This window comes from Hibiscus syriacus, unplaced genomic scaffold, assembly GCF_006381635.1.
Source record: "Hibiscus syriacus cultivar Baekdansim isolate YM2019G1 unplaced genomic scaffold, ASM638163v2 tig00110472_pilon, whole genome shotgun sequence".
Classification (NCBI taxonomy): domain Eukaryota; kingdom Viridiplantae; phylum Streptophyta; class Magnoliopsida; order Malvales; family Malvaceae; genus Hibiscus; species Hibiscus syriacus.
The window spans coordinates 85,244-101,949 of NW_024062752.1; the positions used below are offsets into that span (position 1 = coordinate 85,244).

Below are 16,706 nucleotides of genomic sequence, written 5' to 3' on the forward strand. Positions count from 1 at the left end.
TATCAGCATTGGAAATGTTGAACAGATTGAAAATTTAAAGTGAACTTATTTTTTTCCAGTAACATTAGAGACCAAACCTCTCAAGAACTTGGCAGATTTGGTAATAGGTGAATTGATAGCCATCAAGTTATACAACACATTCTCAACTTCCTCAATGCTTGGTCGTGATTTGAACCTCGAAACCACATTCAATTCACCATCTTCTTCCACAAGAACTGCCCATTGCTCCCCACTCAGAACTCCATCTCTAACACACTTGAAAACCATTCCTTTCCTTTTACTCAAAACACCTTTAACTTCTAATCCCATAAATGAATAAATCACTTCAAAAGATCCCACAAATCCTTTCAGATCACCGAAGCCACTCTCTTGTTCAGAACCCCATTTAGGATTGAAAATCACCACTGGCTTCGGATAAAAGCTATTGGATATTGCTTTTATAAGGGCAAGCTGAGATGGCTCAGGAGCCAAAAAGACAGAAACATCAGCAGGACTCAAAAATCTGTTACTTTGGTTAACTGAAGGTAAGTCAATATGTTCAATGTGGCTCAATTAACACGATTCAAAAGCTTGGATTCCAACTTCTTTTAAACGAGCATCGGGCCAGAGAACTAAAATCTCGGCTAATGAGCCTTTCCTTTTGAGTGGCATGTCTTTGAAGATGTCGAGAGCTAATTGAGGCAGAGACGATGGAGAGTCATCGATGAGTGGGATTTCGACTTGAAACCGGGGTTGTTTTAGCTTCTTGAGCTTGCCTACTAGCTTGGGATTGTTGAGAGGCTTCTTTAAGCAGGTGGAAATACATGTTTTGGCTTGCAGGATTGCATGTTCTCTGGAAGAGGGTGCTGTTGTGGAGGAAACAAGGGATGCATGTATTGATGGGAAGGGGAACTTGTGCTTGTGGGAGACATTTGGGTTGATGAAATATAGATGGCAATGATTATTTTGGTTCTTGGGGGAGAATAAGGTCTGGTTTTTAGAGGTTTGAAGATGGAATTTGAGAAAATTAGAAGCCATGTGAGGACGCTTTGGCTGAGTGATGAATTGATGATTTGAAAAGAGGTAGTTGAAAGATGTCCAAAAAGATGAGGTGAGTTGGCATTTTGCAGCCTTACAAGAAAAAAAAGAAAATCAAACATTATCAAGAAGTGGATTTTCAAATCCGAATACCATCAACCCACTTGGATCAACTGACACACGTTCTAGCTTAACCAAAAATAAGAATAAAACTATTTATCTTGAATCCTTTTATTGAAAATATATTTCAATAAATAAGAATGAAGCTTTGTAAAACACAATAATTAAAGCTGATTAAATTAGATATTCATATGCTTAGCAGAAGCAAAATAAAATTAATTTATAAAAACTGACCACAAAAATAAATTATTTTGCAGCCAGGAGTACCTAATAACCTAGATAAGAAAGAGAAACAAAGTTTGCCAGATGAACTTATTATAGATTTACATGTAATTATCAGCACCAAATCTTAGGAGTACATTTGCAGTCAGTCATCCAACAAAGCCAGTTAGAAGAACTTCAGTGAAAACTAAAACAACCCAGAACAATGAAATGACTCATATACCCTTGTTTGCATCAAAATGCAAACCCTAATCATTGTTGGTTGCCGGCTTAGGCAACCGGAGGGCGGAGGATGTGATCCTGTGAGGTATCAACTGCTGCAGGCGGCATGAATTGCCACATTGCAACTCCAGGATAACCAATGAAAGGAACCAACTTGTTCCCAGGAGCTTGACCTGGGGCTGCTGTGAATGGAGCAGGGATTGCAGGTGGCATGAAGCTAGGTTGGGCGTTCATTGCTTTGAGTTGCTGCTCCAACTTTTCCTTCTCTGCCTTCAGCCTCTGCTTTTCGTCACGAAGCTCATTCTTTTCAGCCTGAAATATGGAAATACAGTTTAATACGATTAATGGGTATACTTCGATGTTTGTTTAATTATTTTAGAGACACCGGCAGTTTCCAAATACCAAATTGCAAGCTAAGGATTCTGACTATTTCACCCAAAAATAGACACTCAAACCAACCTCACCTTCAACTCTTTAATCCTTTCCTGGAGACTTGAATTTGAATCCTTCAATTTCTGGGCTTCACCTCGTAACTGGGTCACCATTCGGACAGCATCAATCAAAATTGCAGACTTATCGGTTTTGGGAGGCCTTCCGGGTTCCAGAATAGAACCCAGCTCCATAAACCTGTTATTTACACAATGTTGATCATTCATGCTCAGAAAAGAAAGCAAAAAAGAAGAAGAAGAAGAGAAGAGAGGTTCAAATACTTGTCATTTAGCCTATCTCTACGCAACTTCTCCCTACATGCTTTGGAGCTAGATGAATTGCATGATTCGGATCTAACCCTGCAACAGAAACAGAATAAGAGATAAGATTTCCTCTGATATCACACTTAAGTCAGTTCTATTTTGTAATTGAAAGAATTGTAGATCAGGAATAATTATAAATTATGTTAAAAATAATGCAAAAAGGGATATTCAAGAAGATTCTTCATCTAAATCATCTTATTAAAGGACATGAATTGCTGCATACTTGAGCAGTTATATTGTTTTGCAGCAATTAAACGCTAAGACAAACGAAAATGCTTTAGCTTCTCAAAAGTAAATGCCCCTAGATATTATTCTTTTTGTCTATTCCTTCAATAAAAATATTTTAAGCCCCACAACACAGAAGTGTCCACCTATTAAACCAGTTCTAAAAAGTTTTCTAAACACAAATATGAGGGTATAACTGTATAAGTGGGGAAGTGGAACGGGTGATACATATTTTTTTTTACCTTTTTTTGTTTACTATATCATATAGGGCATGAAAAGGCAGAGCATTACCTCTTCTTTGAACCAGATTCCTTTAGACCATCTGCATCTCCAAATGAGCCATCATTTTCCACACTAGGAACAGATCAAAAATGGACGATAAAGAAAATAGGAGGAAGGAAAAAAAACCAACAAAAAATCCATGTGAAAAGGTACAAGGCAATGTTATAACAACCCCCCCCCCAACTCACCCAAAAGAAGAAAAAAATAATAAAAGAAAAAGAAAGAGGATCTAAATTGTCAATAATGCGAGTGCCATGGTTTAACGAACAAAGAATTGAAAGATCTACACTGGAATAAAAGTTATTAATGTGCCACAATTAAAGTCCCCAAAACACATAAAGATCATGATGGAGATGTCTGCTTACAAAATAAGCAATTCCAGAACCAATGTTTCTCTTTCATTCGAAAGTTCACCATCTGGTGGATAAAGCACCGAATACAGAGGCACACGCCACACGGGGACGTTGACAATTGACCCAGGACCATAATCAGGCACCGACTAACCTTTTCCAAAAGGTTAATCAACCCTCCCAATGGATCAAAATTCTAGTTCCACGAATATCTCAAAGACACAAGAAGCACATAAAAAAATCTCATGTTCAGCAAAAAAGGGGGGGAAGCCTAGTCAATAACAATTTTTTTTTATTAATCTAGGGTGATTATAAGGTAGAATCTGTTCTAAAGATTCTTTACCATTTGACAATGAAAGTATAAACAACCTTGCAGTCTCTGGTACTTGAGCCTGGGACCTCTAGGGATAACAATCATCCTTTAACCACTTAGGTAGGTAACTTGGTTCGTGCTAATATAACATTCTTACTCAAGCACTTTGTTCCAAATTCCAATAATAACATTGCTTTGATTTAAAAAAAAATACATCAGGAAGTTGACCACAAAACCCGGTTCATGAAAATTGTATTTCGGGTTTAAAACAGAAAATGTTTTCAAATTTCAAAACAAGCAAGTGGTAGAATGTATGATGCATGAGAACATGAATGGAGATTAAATACAAAAACCACTATAGAACTATCTTTTCAAGTATCACAACATACAAACAAATTACAAATGCAAGATTTAACAGGTTGATTGAAACATAGTGCATCGTTGTCTAAGTTCAGAGACTCAGCCTTTGGCTAAGATGAAGAATAGATGACCTTTATAAATTGTATGCACTAATTTTTTTCAAAAAATATATATTAATAACCTTTTTAAATAACAATCTGACAATAGTAAACCCTAAAAGAAAACTAAATTTGTTCACGAGTTTAAGATAAAGACCCGACCATTTTACATAATTTACTACTAAAAGAAATCTACTCCCTATATACCCACACAAGCATCTCATAAATTTTTCCATGAAAACAGGAGCAAAATCGAAACTTTATTAAAATATTCCATGAAAGCTAATCATATTAAAACAAAAGTAAATCACACAGATGATTAAAATAATTTGACAAAGCCACTCAGTCAAATTAACAATTCTTCAAACCCTAATTGAAAATTAGAGGAAAAAGCAGGAACTTTCTAGGGGGTACCCGACAACATTAGAAGGGGCGTCGATTGGCTGCGTAGACCAAGAAAAACCTGGATAAGGTCCGTCAGGGACAGGGATATCGTCGATCAAGGTTGTGTAATCGAAGTGAGACCAATAATTGGAGTTTTCAGGGGACACCATTCTCCGCCGACTTCGATATACGCCGGAAAGATTAAATCGTTTTGTTAGATTTTTCCGGCTTTGAAGAAGGTGGGTGCACTTTGGGAAGAGAGGAAAATATTAAAAAAATTGGTCCTTTTTTCTATATTTTCTCGGGAAAAGGGGCGGGGGAATGGGTGGAAAATCTGGGGCAATGGTAGTAGGTGGCGAGCCTGTTCAATTGGAATCTATGCACTATCAAATTATTTATAATAATATTAAATTAAACTCGCATCCATATAAAAGAAATTAATTTATGTATTAATATTTTACATATTTTTTATTAATTTAATATTTTACATATTATAAGCATATAATATTGATGACTTTATGTAATTGTACCGTCCTCAATATCGGGTTAGTGATTAAAGTATAAGATTTTAAAATTCAATGACCAAATAAGATAAATTGAAAATTGAAGGAATTAATTGAAATCTATGGTGTAGGATGAATTAGCAAATGAAGGAAGAAGAAAGGGGCAAAAAGGTCATTGAACAAAGGATGGAATAAAATATTATTTGGGGTTATTTTATAATCCACATGGATAATGTTTTGAGAAACATAATTTTCAGATATTTCTCATCATCTTCTTCTTCTCCCAACCGTGAAGCCCCAAGCCTAGGTGAGTTTGATTTCTTTTGGTTAATTCTTAAAATTCAAGTATAGTTTTGGTTAAGGAAGACATAGGAAACATGATGGAGATGAAAAAGGTCATAGAAACTCAAAGATTTATAAGTTATGAAGGATTAAAGATAAGAAGTGGATAAGTGGAATTTTGAATAAGATGTATAAATGGATTTAGAAGCTGAAATTGACTTGTCATAGGTGTAGATAAGAAGTTATAAGTGTTAAATCAAAGTTTGAATAACATGGAATTTGGGTATGATTCTTAACTTTAAGAATTTGGATGAAATATGGTAGATAATAAAGTGTTGGAACGATAGAAGTTAGTTAAAATAGTTGTAGTTGAGTTTGGTGATATGAAAGGAGTTTTGTATGAGGAAATTCAGTGAAGAGTTGATGATTTTTGGGTGAAAAACTTGTTTTGGGTAGAGTGTATCGATACCCTAAGTATGTGTACTGATACCCTCTTGAACGAAAAATCACAAAATGCAATAAGGGTATCGATACCTTAAGGAGTGTATCGATACCCCCTAAAGGAAAAAGTGAATATTGGTCTATTAAATTCATTTAAGTTAATAACATCGAAGTATAAGGTTTAGGCTTCTGATAATTGTCTTGAAATTATATTTCGTAGATACAGAGCCTAAACGAGTTCTGGAACAATTGAAGAATTAAGATCAAATCAAAGCAAGCAAGGCTAAGGTGAGTGCAATTTAATTTGTACTTATGTTATTAATCAAACATTGGCTTGCGATAAGCCAATGACAGAGTTATTATGGTATGGAATAACTTATAAAATGTTATGTGATTCTTATGTGTGCATGAGTATATGGAAATGTGTATAGGTGTCATATGTTATTATATGCGATATGTGATACTGAACTATGAATATATGAAAATTATGATATCAACTATGTGATATGTATGATATGTTATTTTATGTGCTATGTAATGTATATATGAATATATGTGAACAAGATATGACATACGTACATGAACAAATGAGAAATGATATATAAGCCATATGAAACGATCTACGTATTACATGTAATATGTGATTACATGCACTTGTGATACATGTTATATGATATGAGATATATGTTTACATATACATGTGGTATGTGACAGAAGAGAAAGAACAAGTGATATAAATTGTTATAAATGATAATGTCTATGTTATGTGATATGAGAGCTAGTGGTATAGTTGGCATGCCAAGAGTCGATGGTTACCTATGTCTATCGGGACATATGAACAGGATTGCCTATGTTCTTCGGAACATATACGAGTTGCGGTGACAGCATAGTGCATAACCTATATGTAATCACATACCTTAAGTTCTCATCAGTATACATGGGCTTTAAAGATAATTAGAACTTGATATGATATTATGTGTTCCTTTGTGAAATGGTGTTTGCGATATATGACGTGCATAAATAATAAGTTTAGGGTCATAGGATAATAAAATGAAGATAATAATATAATTACATAGGTCTATTTGTTATATGAGATGATATGTGTTTGTATATGATATGAGATTGGTAATGGTTTATGCATTGGTGTGATTTAGAATTTACATTATATGCTTTGGTATGATATGGTAGTATTAAATGTTCATGCATTGTATAATTTACAGTTATATCATAATTTTATTTATGCCTCACTAAGTCAACGACTTAGCGTGTGATTGTTTCACACGTAGGTTCTGAGAAGAGGAAAATTGATAAAAGTTGTGCAATACAGGTCAGTTTCTCCTTTCCAAAGATCATATTAGAAAATAAATGAATATTTTGTATTTTGTAATACTGATTGTGGTTGACACGTAAATAAAGGTTTGAATTCGATATGTTCTAATTTGTTTTGTAAAATCATATGATTGAGTTTTGTAATGTTTTAAACGTATATATGTATGATAATTTTATAGTGATAAAATGTTAAATTTTTATGAGTTTTATATATGTTAACCATAATTGCTGTAGCAAGATATCGGTACACTGTAGCATAGTATCGATACCCCTGTAGCATTTTGAAAAATTTTTAGCATCGGTACTGTTTAGGGATGGCAAAAAAACCCGAACTCGACGGGGAAAACTGAAAACCGAATTAAACGGGTCGGGTTCGGGGATGATAAACGGGGACGAGGATGGGAAAAACCCATTTATTTTAAACGGGGACGGGTTTGGTAATCCCCGCCCCAATTACCCGATTACCCGCCCCGATTACCCGCCCCGATAAATATTAAAAATAATTATTTATATATATATAATATTAATAAATTTAATTTAAATAAAAAATATATATTTAATTTAAATATATATATATATACCCGGCCCAATACCGACCCAATACCCGACCCAATACTCGGCTCAATACCCGTTTAAATAACCGTTTATACTAAACGAGGATACCCGTTTTCCCGCGGTTTTCCCCGATTACCCGACGGGGATCCCCGTTTAAATCCCCACGATTTTTTAAACGGGGACGAGTACCGGTTTTTTAAACGGGGACGGGGGGACCAATACCCGGCCCGAACCCGGTCCGTTGCCATCCCTAGTACTGTTCATTACTGTTCACGGAACTATTTGCACAGTATCAATACTATTCATACAGTATAGTACTGTTCATAAAAACATTTTTATGACTTAAATTTGTTATAACGAAACATAATTCAACAGTATATTATCGTATTTTCTTAATATTAGTAAAAGATTTAAAATTGTTCACTATTTTGTACAAGTAAATGTTTTGAAATGTTAATGTGACACATCGGATTCGTATCTGGGTCGGGTACGGGTTGTGGGTGTTACAGTAATAATATATTATTATAATATATTAAAATTAATTTTATTTTTTAATAATACTATCATTTGATTCAATAATAATATATTAAATATTTACTTATAAATATAAATTTAAATTTTACATGTATATAAATAATTTTGCTTGGTTAAAAAGTTATATGGTTATAAAATTCTTTTAAACTAGTTTTCGCTCCTAATTTTCTATCATTTGTAAACCATTCGTCTTTTTTTCTTTTAATTGCGACAGTACAAATTTTAATATTAGTTGTCAATTCTCGATATTTTTATTGTCTTTTTATTTTCTCTTTTTTTTTTTTTTAATAAGTATGCTTGTATAACACGTTTTTCTCTGTCTTTATGGCATTTTCTTCTGTCTTTTAGCACGTTTTTCGATCGTTTGATCGTTATTTTCATTCATTTTTTAAGGGTTGTTAGATATCGTTACGACTAATCAATATGATGCTTATCTGATGTATTGTTGATCTTCCCTATTTTGACCTTTGGATTGGATTTGGATACTCGTTATGCGTTTATGGATAGCTTTTCACGTGTTCGATTCTAATTTACGGTTTGTCGGTGTCTTTAAGTAGCTTAATCCCCTATGTGATCTTTAAGTTGCTAGTTTTATTTCAATGATTATAGTAATTGTTCTAATTATGTGCTTAATTTACTATTATAATTATAAATGTTTATTGTAATTGAGGATATTTCCTATTTTGAATAAAATTAGTGATATCTTTAAAAAACATTTTCCTTTTCTTATTTATATTTGGATATAACATTTATATATTTATTACAAAAGGTAAACTACATATTTAGTACTTAAAGCATTATTTTTGTTTCATTTTGGTACTTTAACTTTATTTTTTAAAATTATACATAACTTTTAGTTTAGGTTTTAATTTAGTACATACCGTTCAAAATTAACGGAACTGATGACATACCATTTTTTTAGTTTTTTCAATGATGACATGGTATTACTTATGGTGACATGTCAACATAATTATTAAGTTGTTAATTGCAGGGTACCAAAATGAAACGTAAACTAAACGTTAGATATAATTTTGAAAAATCAAAGCTTGGGTACCAAATCGAAACAAAAATAATAATCTAGAAACTAAATGTGTAGTTTACCCTATTAAAAAATATAAATGAGTAGTAAATAAGACCTAAAGCCCAAGAATCACAAGGTCCAAACACTAAAAAGAAAGAAGTGGCAAGATGGACACCACTTGTACAAACAAAGTCTCTCATTCCAGCATAAAAGTTGAAAGGAGAACAATAAATATTGTGATCTCAATTTTGTATTTAACTCCATATATGGAAATGCTGAAGAAATAAAGTAATACAGCACAGCATAAAATACAAGTGCAGTGACCACCTATACAGATTACACCCCGCTCTTATGTTAGAACCACTCTCGTTTTTTCAATCTACTAGTAAAATATAGATTCAGGTAAAGCAGCAACAAAAAACATGATCAGCCATAGCTCAAACGAGAATCCGAAGCCCTCATATTGAGTTGTCGTCGAGGAGTCCCTATCTCGCAAGCATTAACCCTGGCTGCGAAACGCAACGAGCAGAGGGATTCACCTGCCGAGGACGGCTCCGGAGATATATTTACAAACATCAGAGTCTTCGAATCTCCTCCCAGACATGGCTGTGGTTAACCATGGGATTAAGGAAAATGTCAGATAAAGACTTTACTATATGTTGTATCATGGACACATGAACACCATGTTTTCCATAGGCAAAGAACTGCATGTGTATATAGATTCACCTGAAGAAGATAAGTGAGCTTCGAGTTCCTAAACGGTACGTGATCCTCCTTTTTTGCCAATGCGAATATAACATCGGCTAAAGATGATAGACTTTTATTAATTGCCTGAATAAAATCAGAAAAAAGAAGTAAAAAAAACGAGAAGGAAATAATCTAGGAGAGAAATAATAATAAGCGTTGTTAAAATACTTGAGTCTCTTTTAGCCGGTCCCCTGTTGAGCCACTCTTGGAAAGACGCTCACTTCCAGCGAGATCGATTAGATTCAAAACACCTTGTACTTGTTGTTCAGTACTCTGGTGGACAAGAGGAACATGGTTAAAACCACAACCTTCCCTAGACCCCTGGAACAAATGATTGAGAGCAAAGCAGCTTTATATTTGCATGGATTATAACAAAATCAGCACTTGTACCTCATTAACACCAGTTATTCGCATAGTGAAAACAAAATGACTTCTTGATGATTGTTCGTTCATGTGAGTTTTCCCGACAGATCTGAATGAGACAAGCACAAACTTCATCAATCCATGATTATCACCGGTAGAAAGAATTCTAATATTTCTCATGTCACCTTTTCTAACCGAATAAAAAAGGTTATATCATTCTTTTATTTTTCAAAAATGTCATAAAAACAGTTGTGTGTACATATGAGTGCATGGTTCTTATGTGTTTATGCATACACTAAAGCGTATACCTGCTATGAGCAGCTCTGTCTAAAAGATAGGCGACCTCTCTGCTACTATGAACATCCACAATAGTAAGATCTGAAACTTGTGTGTTTCCATTTGCATCATGTTTAATTGTATATTGTTTTCCAGCAGAACCATTTTCGATTCGTGATGAATCCCTGATTGGTGATAACAAATCACGAATGGTTTCATTGTAGATTTCTAACATCGAGACCTGCATTTTGTATCTCCAGCCTTGTGGTTGAAGAGCTTGCTTAGTTTGAAATATTTGTTCTAGCGAACGTGGTATTAATCCCTTCTCATCTGGTGAAACCGGTTTTCCCATCATGGTATAGGTTTTACCCGAACCTGTTTGCCCATAGGCAAAAATACAAACCTGTAGAAAGATTAAACAGATGCAGAAAGAACAATTAAGCATTGATGATACTACCATGATCACATTATTGTATCTAGGAAAGCCCTTACAATATTTACATATACAAATAATAATAACCTTATAACCATCAAGAGCACTTTGGACAAGTTGCGATATTTCTACAAAAACTTCCTCTTGCGACGTATCAGGCATAAATACTTTGTCAAAAGTGAAAGAATGCTTCTGCCCTGATAAACAGACAAACATAAATGAGCTTTTAATGATCAAAACAAAACCAAGCTGATGAAATTAAATAGCATTCTCTAATATAGTTTTATAATTTAAATACCGTTTTGTGTCATGTCAATGCCGCGTCCCAGATATTCCATTGATGTGGGATAAGAGAAAACCTTCCCCTGATTACTCAAACTGTCATCAGGTAACTGAGGTCGCACTCTACAAAATACACGGATGTTCCCTTTCAATTCCTACAACCGAAAAACTAGTCGTTAGAGAACATATTTGTTGTATTATTAAAAATGTTATAGTTTAGAACATTACCAATATTGTATTATGCAACTTCTTACGCAGCTTCTCCCCTTCTATGAGCTTATATTCTGCATCTTCCAAGCGGTTTTGTAACTCCTTTATGAGTTTCTTTTGCTCTTCGAATTCATTTCTTGTCTCGAATGCAGACATATCAGACACCTAAAATTGGGAAAGATTCAAGATTAATTATGATAGGAAATAAACAGACTATAATGTTATAAAGAGTTTTCTCAAAAGTAAATTAAATGACCTGTAATTTCCTCTCTGCAACTGCTAGTTGGTCATGCAAAATTTGTATTTGATTACCTTGTGACGAGCATTTTTCCTGTAAAAGATACACATGTATCAGAATATATTCATGTCTAGTTGGAAAACAAAGTAAACAGAAAGAAAAACGTAACCTCTAATTCGCTTGAGTTGGCAGCCAACTCCTTGTATTTCGATACATCAGCTGTTAGACTTTGCACTTGCTGTTGATAGTGTTCACGATCTTCTTTGGTCTGGTGTAGCTCCATTCTAAGACATGCAACTTCATTCAGCAAAGAATCTTTCTGCTTCATAACATCTTCTTGGGAAGCCTAACCCAAAGAAAGAAGATAAGGCACCAATAATCGATTCGTCAATATTCAAGCTTCTTTTAAGCTGTATAAACTCCGACAACTAACAATCAAGCACTGTGCTAAAAATGCCATAAAAAGGTCAGATCACTATACATGTTAAAAGTATGTAACAAAAAAGTTTTCATTCCCATGCATGGAAACTCACTATAGATGAAAGGAGTTGATCTTGCAATGATTTATGTTGACCCCTTAAGGTGTGAAGAGTCTCAACTATGGTTGATCTCTCTTTCTCTCCACGCTTAATGGTTTCGTGAGCTGAATCAAGGTCTGTCTGGAGTTTACTGTTGTATAACTGTAGACTCGAGTTGTACTCTTGTAGTAGCTTGTACATATCATTAATCGATGCTATCTGCATTGTTCAAGAATCCAATGAGTTAACAAAGTAAAAATCCATAATGCAAATGCAGCAACAAGGAAAACCAAGGTGCTTTGATAAGATTAAACTTTGACTTTTATATTTACCCTTTGATTTGCACCATCAAGCTCGCCTTGAACTTTCTCGAGCTCTTCCGAAAGAGAAGCTTGCGACCTTTCAATACTAGTTCGAGCTTCTTTTTCTTTTGTGAGTGAATCCACTGCAGCCTGATTGTCATATTCAAAAGAACTAATCACTTTTCATTTTGAAACACGTTAAAATAAATATATACAAAAATCCTGAGGCGCCATTCTTACCTTCTTCTCTGATTCTTCTTTTGCGAGCTTATCTTGTAAGGAAGCCAAGCTTTTTCGAAGCTCCAAAATAATCAAATTAAGCTCTTCATCCTTGTTGTTCAGAGCCACCTCTACAATAAAATATGTTATTTCACATCAAAAGGGAATCAATCAATACAATTATAAATCATGTAGAACAAAGCGAATGAATCGAACATACCAATTTCACAACATCTTCTCTCGGTCAATTCCAAAGCACTCCTTAATTTCTCTTGTTCAAACGCATATTCTCCCTCGAGTTCTTGGAACCATTTAATGCAAAGCCTAAGCCTCTTTATATACTCCATCATATTCTCGCATCTCTCCTGAATAACCGACCTAAATGAGCGAAGATCTAAGCTAATTCCAACTAAACTACCAAAAATTTAGAGCTGAAAAAACACTCACCTTATAGTTAAATTTGTTCTTGTATTTCATTTTCTCATTCATTAGTGCTTCCACATCCTCTCTTGAGAACTCAATTCCACCACATTCCGAACCTGCATTACTCGGAGGCGCACTATCGGAGCCAAGGTCTTGGGAGCCATTTACGAGCGAGAAAGCTAGCCGAAGCCGACCATTATTTGCAGTGCCAACCATTTTCTCGAATCCAAGCCTTTGTCCCTTATCTTCACTCACAACATCAGCAACGTATTTCTTCTGAAAATCCAATAAAATTTGCAACTTTACACCCAGAAAAGGAAAATATCTAAAAGCAGCAGGAAGTAATTGAGCTACAAAAATGGAAACTTCCAAAAAAATTGGGACAAGAAGCCAATCTAAACCCCAAAGACGAGAAAAAGGTATTTACTAACAATTAACAAACACCCCATGTAGATTTAATACATTACAGAAAATGAAAGGAAAAAAACATAAAAATATTTAAAAATAATACTAAACCCCAGAATGAAAAACAAATGATACCCAGGAACAGGAAAATCATGAAGATTGAATCCTTAACAAAAAAAAATCCCCTTTTGAATCCAAATTGAAAAACAAAACTTACACATTAACAAGAACATGATGATTGAACCTTTATAAAAAAAACATTTATGAAAAGTACACAACTTTCAATAATTCAAATACATGAGAAAAAAAAATTCAAAACCAAAAAGAAAGAAACTTGCTTTAAAAGGGCTTGGGGTGGTATTGGAAGTAGTTGTGAGAGCAGTATTATGTTGAAACGGAGGTTTGTCCTGGTCATCCGAACCCATTTTTGAAGAAGGAAGTGGAGAGAGAAAGTGAAGCTGTGAGATGTTGGGGTTGGGAGGGAGGATAGTAAATTTTGGGTCTAGTAAAGTGGGGCCATGAATTGCACTCAAAGCTACCAATAGTGAATCACAGCCGTTGCTTTTACAAGCAATAGGATGATGGAATATGATCAAACAAAAGACACTCGTGAAATCAATAAAAATTCTTAAATTTAATTTTAATCTTCATAAAAATGTCTTTTTCAAATGAAGTTTTTAGTTTTGTTGGTAAAAAAATGATTTTTGTTTAAAAAATAAGATTTTGGTTTTGGACTTTATTACCGTTGGGATTTGAATATTTTTAAGGGTAAACTACAAAAATGGTCAATAATGTTTGAATAAGTTTTCGTTTTCCTCATTAAAGTTTAAAAGTAACAAACTGGTCACTACTATTATCGATTGCAACAAAATGGACATTCAATGTTAACACCCATTACTGTGTTGTATAAAAAATGGAAATAAACACATTAAAGGGTGTTAATTTCAAGTGGCTGATTTTCTACAAATCGATAATGTTGGTGATCAATTCATTACTTTTAAAACTTCACTGGAGAAAGTTAAAACATACTCAAATATTAGTGACTATTTGTGTAGTTTATCCTATTTTTAAAAGTGAGCGATCTCGCGGAATTTTGCACGGTGTTTGAATCTCTTTTGGCATTCTATGACGATATTACCCTTTCTATGCAAAGTTTTATTGCTATTGTCATTGAGCTAGAATCGTCAGATTACATTATGATATTGATAGGTTTGAGATTATGAAAAAGTCCGCTTAAAAATTTTAAATAAATGCACCGCAAAATTATAGAAATATACTGAATCTTAAAAATGTTATTGAGGGATTTAAGATGTAATATACATTGATTTTTAAAGTCGTCAGCGGATTTTAATAAAATTATTAACCGTTGTTAGTTATTTTGATTTATTTTTAATTAGAAAATCAAAACTGACAAAAAATAAGAACTAAAATAAGAAGAAAAAATAAGATCAAAATGAAAATTCACATAAATTTAATAAATAAATAAATAAATACAAAAATTGTGTGTCGTAAATTTGTTTTCAAATGTGCCATTGTGCCTATATCACGTGGTGTATGTATTACTTCTATTTGGACATAATTTCTATGAATTTCGATATGTAATTTATATGTTTGTGACTTTTTCAGATCGATTGGCGGTTTCCGATTATTTTTTCTTCATAATTTTATTAATATATTTTTAATAAAATTATAGAAAATAATAATATAATAATAAATAAATTTAAAAAGTTAAATAACATTTTTGTGAGTTGGTTGCTGGTAAAAACAGGGTAATAGAAAACCTAAGACTTAAGCTAAAATGGACGATACAAAATTAGTTGTGATCGGGACCTAACTGTACGTATCAACCAAAAATTATGCATAAAGCTTTTCAACGACCACTTCAAATAAAATTAAAATAAATTACCAACCTATATTATTGATTCCTTTATTTACACTTATATGCATGATTAGGTATAACAATATTAACTAATATTCTAAAGAGATATGCTTATATATATATGATTGAATTATTATAACGTAATAATTAAAAAAAAGAAAATAATTGTTGGATGGTCTCAAAGATTTATAATATAAAATAATGTGTTTAAAATTTGAGAGTATTTCATTGAGGTTTGGGATATATATATATATATATAATAGTATGAATGATTATATTATAGTATGTGTTTAGAATATATGATAAAAAACTATATTTGAGCATTTCAGAAAATCAATATGAGATTCAGTAAAACAAATCAACGTTGATTAAATACTAGATTTCTAACTGCTTAAATATATCTAACCAATATGAGATTCAATACTACAAATCACACATTGATTAAATATTAATTTTTCAACCGTAAAAATATTGTATTTTAACATATATTTAACGACGACGGAAGTAGTTGGTGATTTCCTGAAGAAAAAGAAAAGAAATGACTGTCATTAACAATTTGGTTATAAAAAATTATCAAAATTTTAAAATTAAAATTAAAATATTTTAATTAAAAAAATAGAGTTTCCATGGGGTAAAGATGGTTGGCATATCCCTTTAAGAAGTTGGTATATAGAGTAATTCCAGTGGTCCTTTCAACTTCTTTTTTATTTGTCTTCTTAGAGGAGGCTTCTTCTTCAGCCATGTCTTTTCTTTTTTATATCAAGCGTGTTGCATTAACTCACTTTCCATGAAAATAATATATATATATATATATACAATTAAGATTAAATATTAAGAGAAATTATTTGTAATTATTTGTAATAATAATAAATTATAAATCTATTTTAATCAATTTCTCAAGTTTAAATTTATTTTCGTCAATTTCAATATAATTCCAACGTAGAAATCAAATGCTTTTAATAAGTTTGACGATGTGTATGAACTGAAAACCAAGAGCAACAAAGCTAGGGTTTTGCATGCGAGCAAAGTTGATAAGTTAATATTAAATTTAGGTAGAATTTTGACTTTATGGTATGGAATTGCCTCTTTGCCAAGCAAAAAGGAACTCTTCTCTGATATTTTCTGCTTTAACTTGAAGATGATGCAAGGTATTATTAAGCATGGAAATTTCTATTTTTCTTCTTGCTTCTTGATTAAATGCATAGTGGAAAAAAACATTAACTAAATAAATTAATCCGTTAGGTGTGAAGGAATTGATATACAATTGCCAAGTAATATATAGTTTGGTACACTAAGAAATTAAAGTCGATGATCACCTAATTAAAATACATTTTTTATTTATTATAAAACCCCTCAAATTATTGCTTTTTTAAATTTAATTCTCAAGTTTAGTTATTATAA

At 32.8% G+C, this 16,706-nt stretch overlaps 3 protein-coding genes across 3 annotated transcripts; all 3 read right to left on the bottom strand.

Annotated features, from left to right (window-relative positions):
* Nucleotides 1–28: 28 nt before the first annotated feature.
* LOC120127920 lies at nt 29–1,080 on the bottom strand. The gene is given in 1 exon segment (XM_039145735.1): nt 29–1,080. A coding segment is annotated over 1 exon segment (972 nt). The 5' UTR covers nt 1,018–1,080; the 3' UTR covers nt 29–45.
* Nucleotides 1,081–1,329: 249 nt separating this feature from the next.
* LOC120127821 (transcription factor ILR3-like) lies at nt 1,330–4,649 on the bottom strand. The gene is made up of 5 exons (XM_039145636.1): nt 4,376–4,649; nt 2,850–2,912; nt 2,292–2,369; nt 2,046–2,208; nt 1,330–1,893 (listed from the first exon to the last, which is right to left on the bottom strand). Exons 1-5 carry the CDS (start codon nt 4,513–4,515, stop codon nt 1,630–1,632), a joined length of 708 nt encoding a protein of 235 aa, XP_039001567.1. The 5' UTR covers nt 4,516–4,649; the 3' UTR covers nt 1,330–1,629.
* A 4,645-nt stretch (nt 4,650–9,294) lies between these two features.
* LOC120127819 (kinesin-like protein KIN-14N) lies at nt 9,295–14,037 on the bottom strand. The gene is made up of 16 exons (XM_039145634.1): nt 13,765–14,037; nt 13,046–13,297; nt 12,819–12,963; nt 12,620–12,729; nt 12,410–12,529; nt 12,093–12,296; nt 11,729–11,905; nt 11,578–11,652; nt 11,340–11,486; nt 11,128–11,266; nt 10,917–11,026; nt 10,429–10,799; nt 10,148–10,229; nt 9,926–10,030; nt 9,737–9,841; nt 9,295–9,616 (listed from the first exon to the last, which is right to left on the bottom strand). The coding sequence occupies exons 1-16, from the start codon at nt 13,849–13,851 to the stop codon at nt 9,437–9,439; spliced, it is 2,409 nt and encodes an 802-aa protein (XP_039001565.1). The 5' UTR covers nt 13,852–14,037; the 3' UTR covers nt 9,295–9,436.
* Between the last annotated feature and the right edge of the window lie 2,669 nt (nt 14,038–16,706).

Bases quoted from the DNA above. Each gene is read 5' to 3' on its own strand.
- LOC120127821 (XM_039145636.1), bottom strand. From the start codon at position 4,515: ATGGTGTCCCCTGAAAACTCCAATTATTGGTCTCACTTCGATTACACA. The intron at 2,913-4,375 runs GTACCCCCTAGA...ATCTGTTCCTAG, and splicing joins GCCCCTTCTAATGTTGTCGG to TGTGGAAAATGATGGCTCAT. The intron at 2,370-2,849 runs GTAATGCTCTGC...TTTCTGTTGCAG, and splicing joins GAATCTGGTTCAAAGAAGAG to GGTTAGATCCGAATCATGCA.
- LOC120127819 (XM_039145634.1), bottom strand. From the start codon at position 13,851: ATGGGTTCGGATGACCAGGACAAACCTCCGTTTCAACATAATACTGCT. The intron at 11,653-11,728 runs GTTACGTTTTTC...TATCTTTTACAG, and splicing joins CCAACTCAAGCGAATTAGAG to GAAAAATGCTCGTCACAAGG. The intron at 11,487-11,577 runs GTCATTTAATTT...TCCCAATTTTAG, and splicing joins TTGCAGAGAGGAAATTACAG to GTGTCTGATATGTCTGCATT.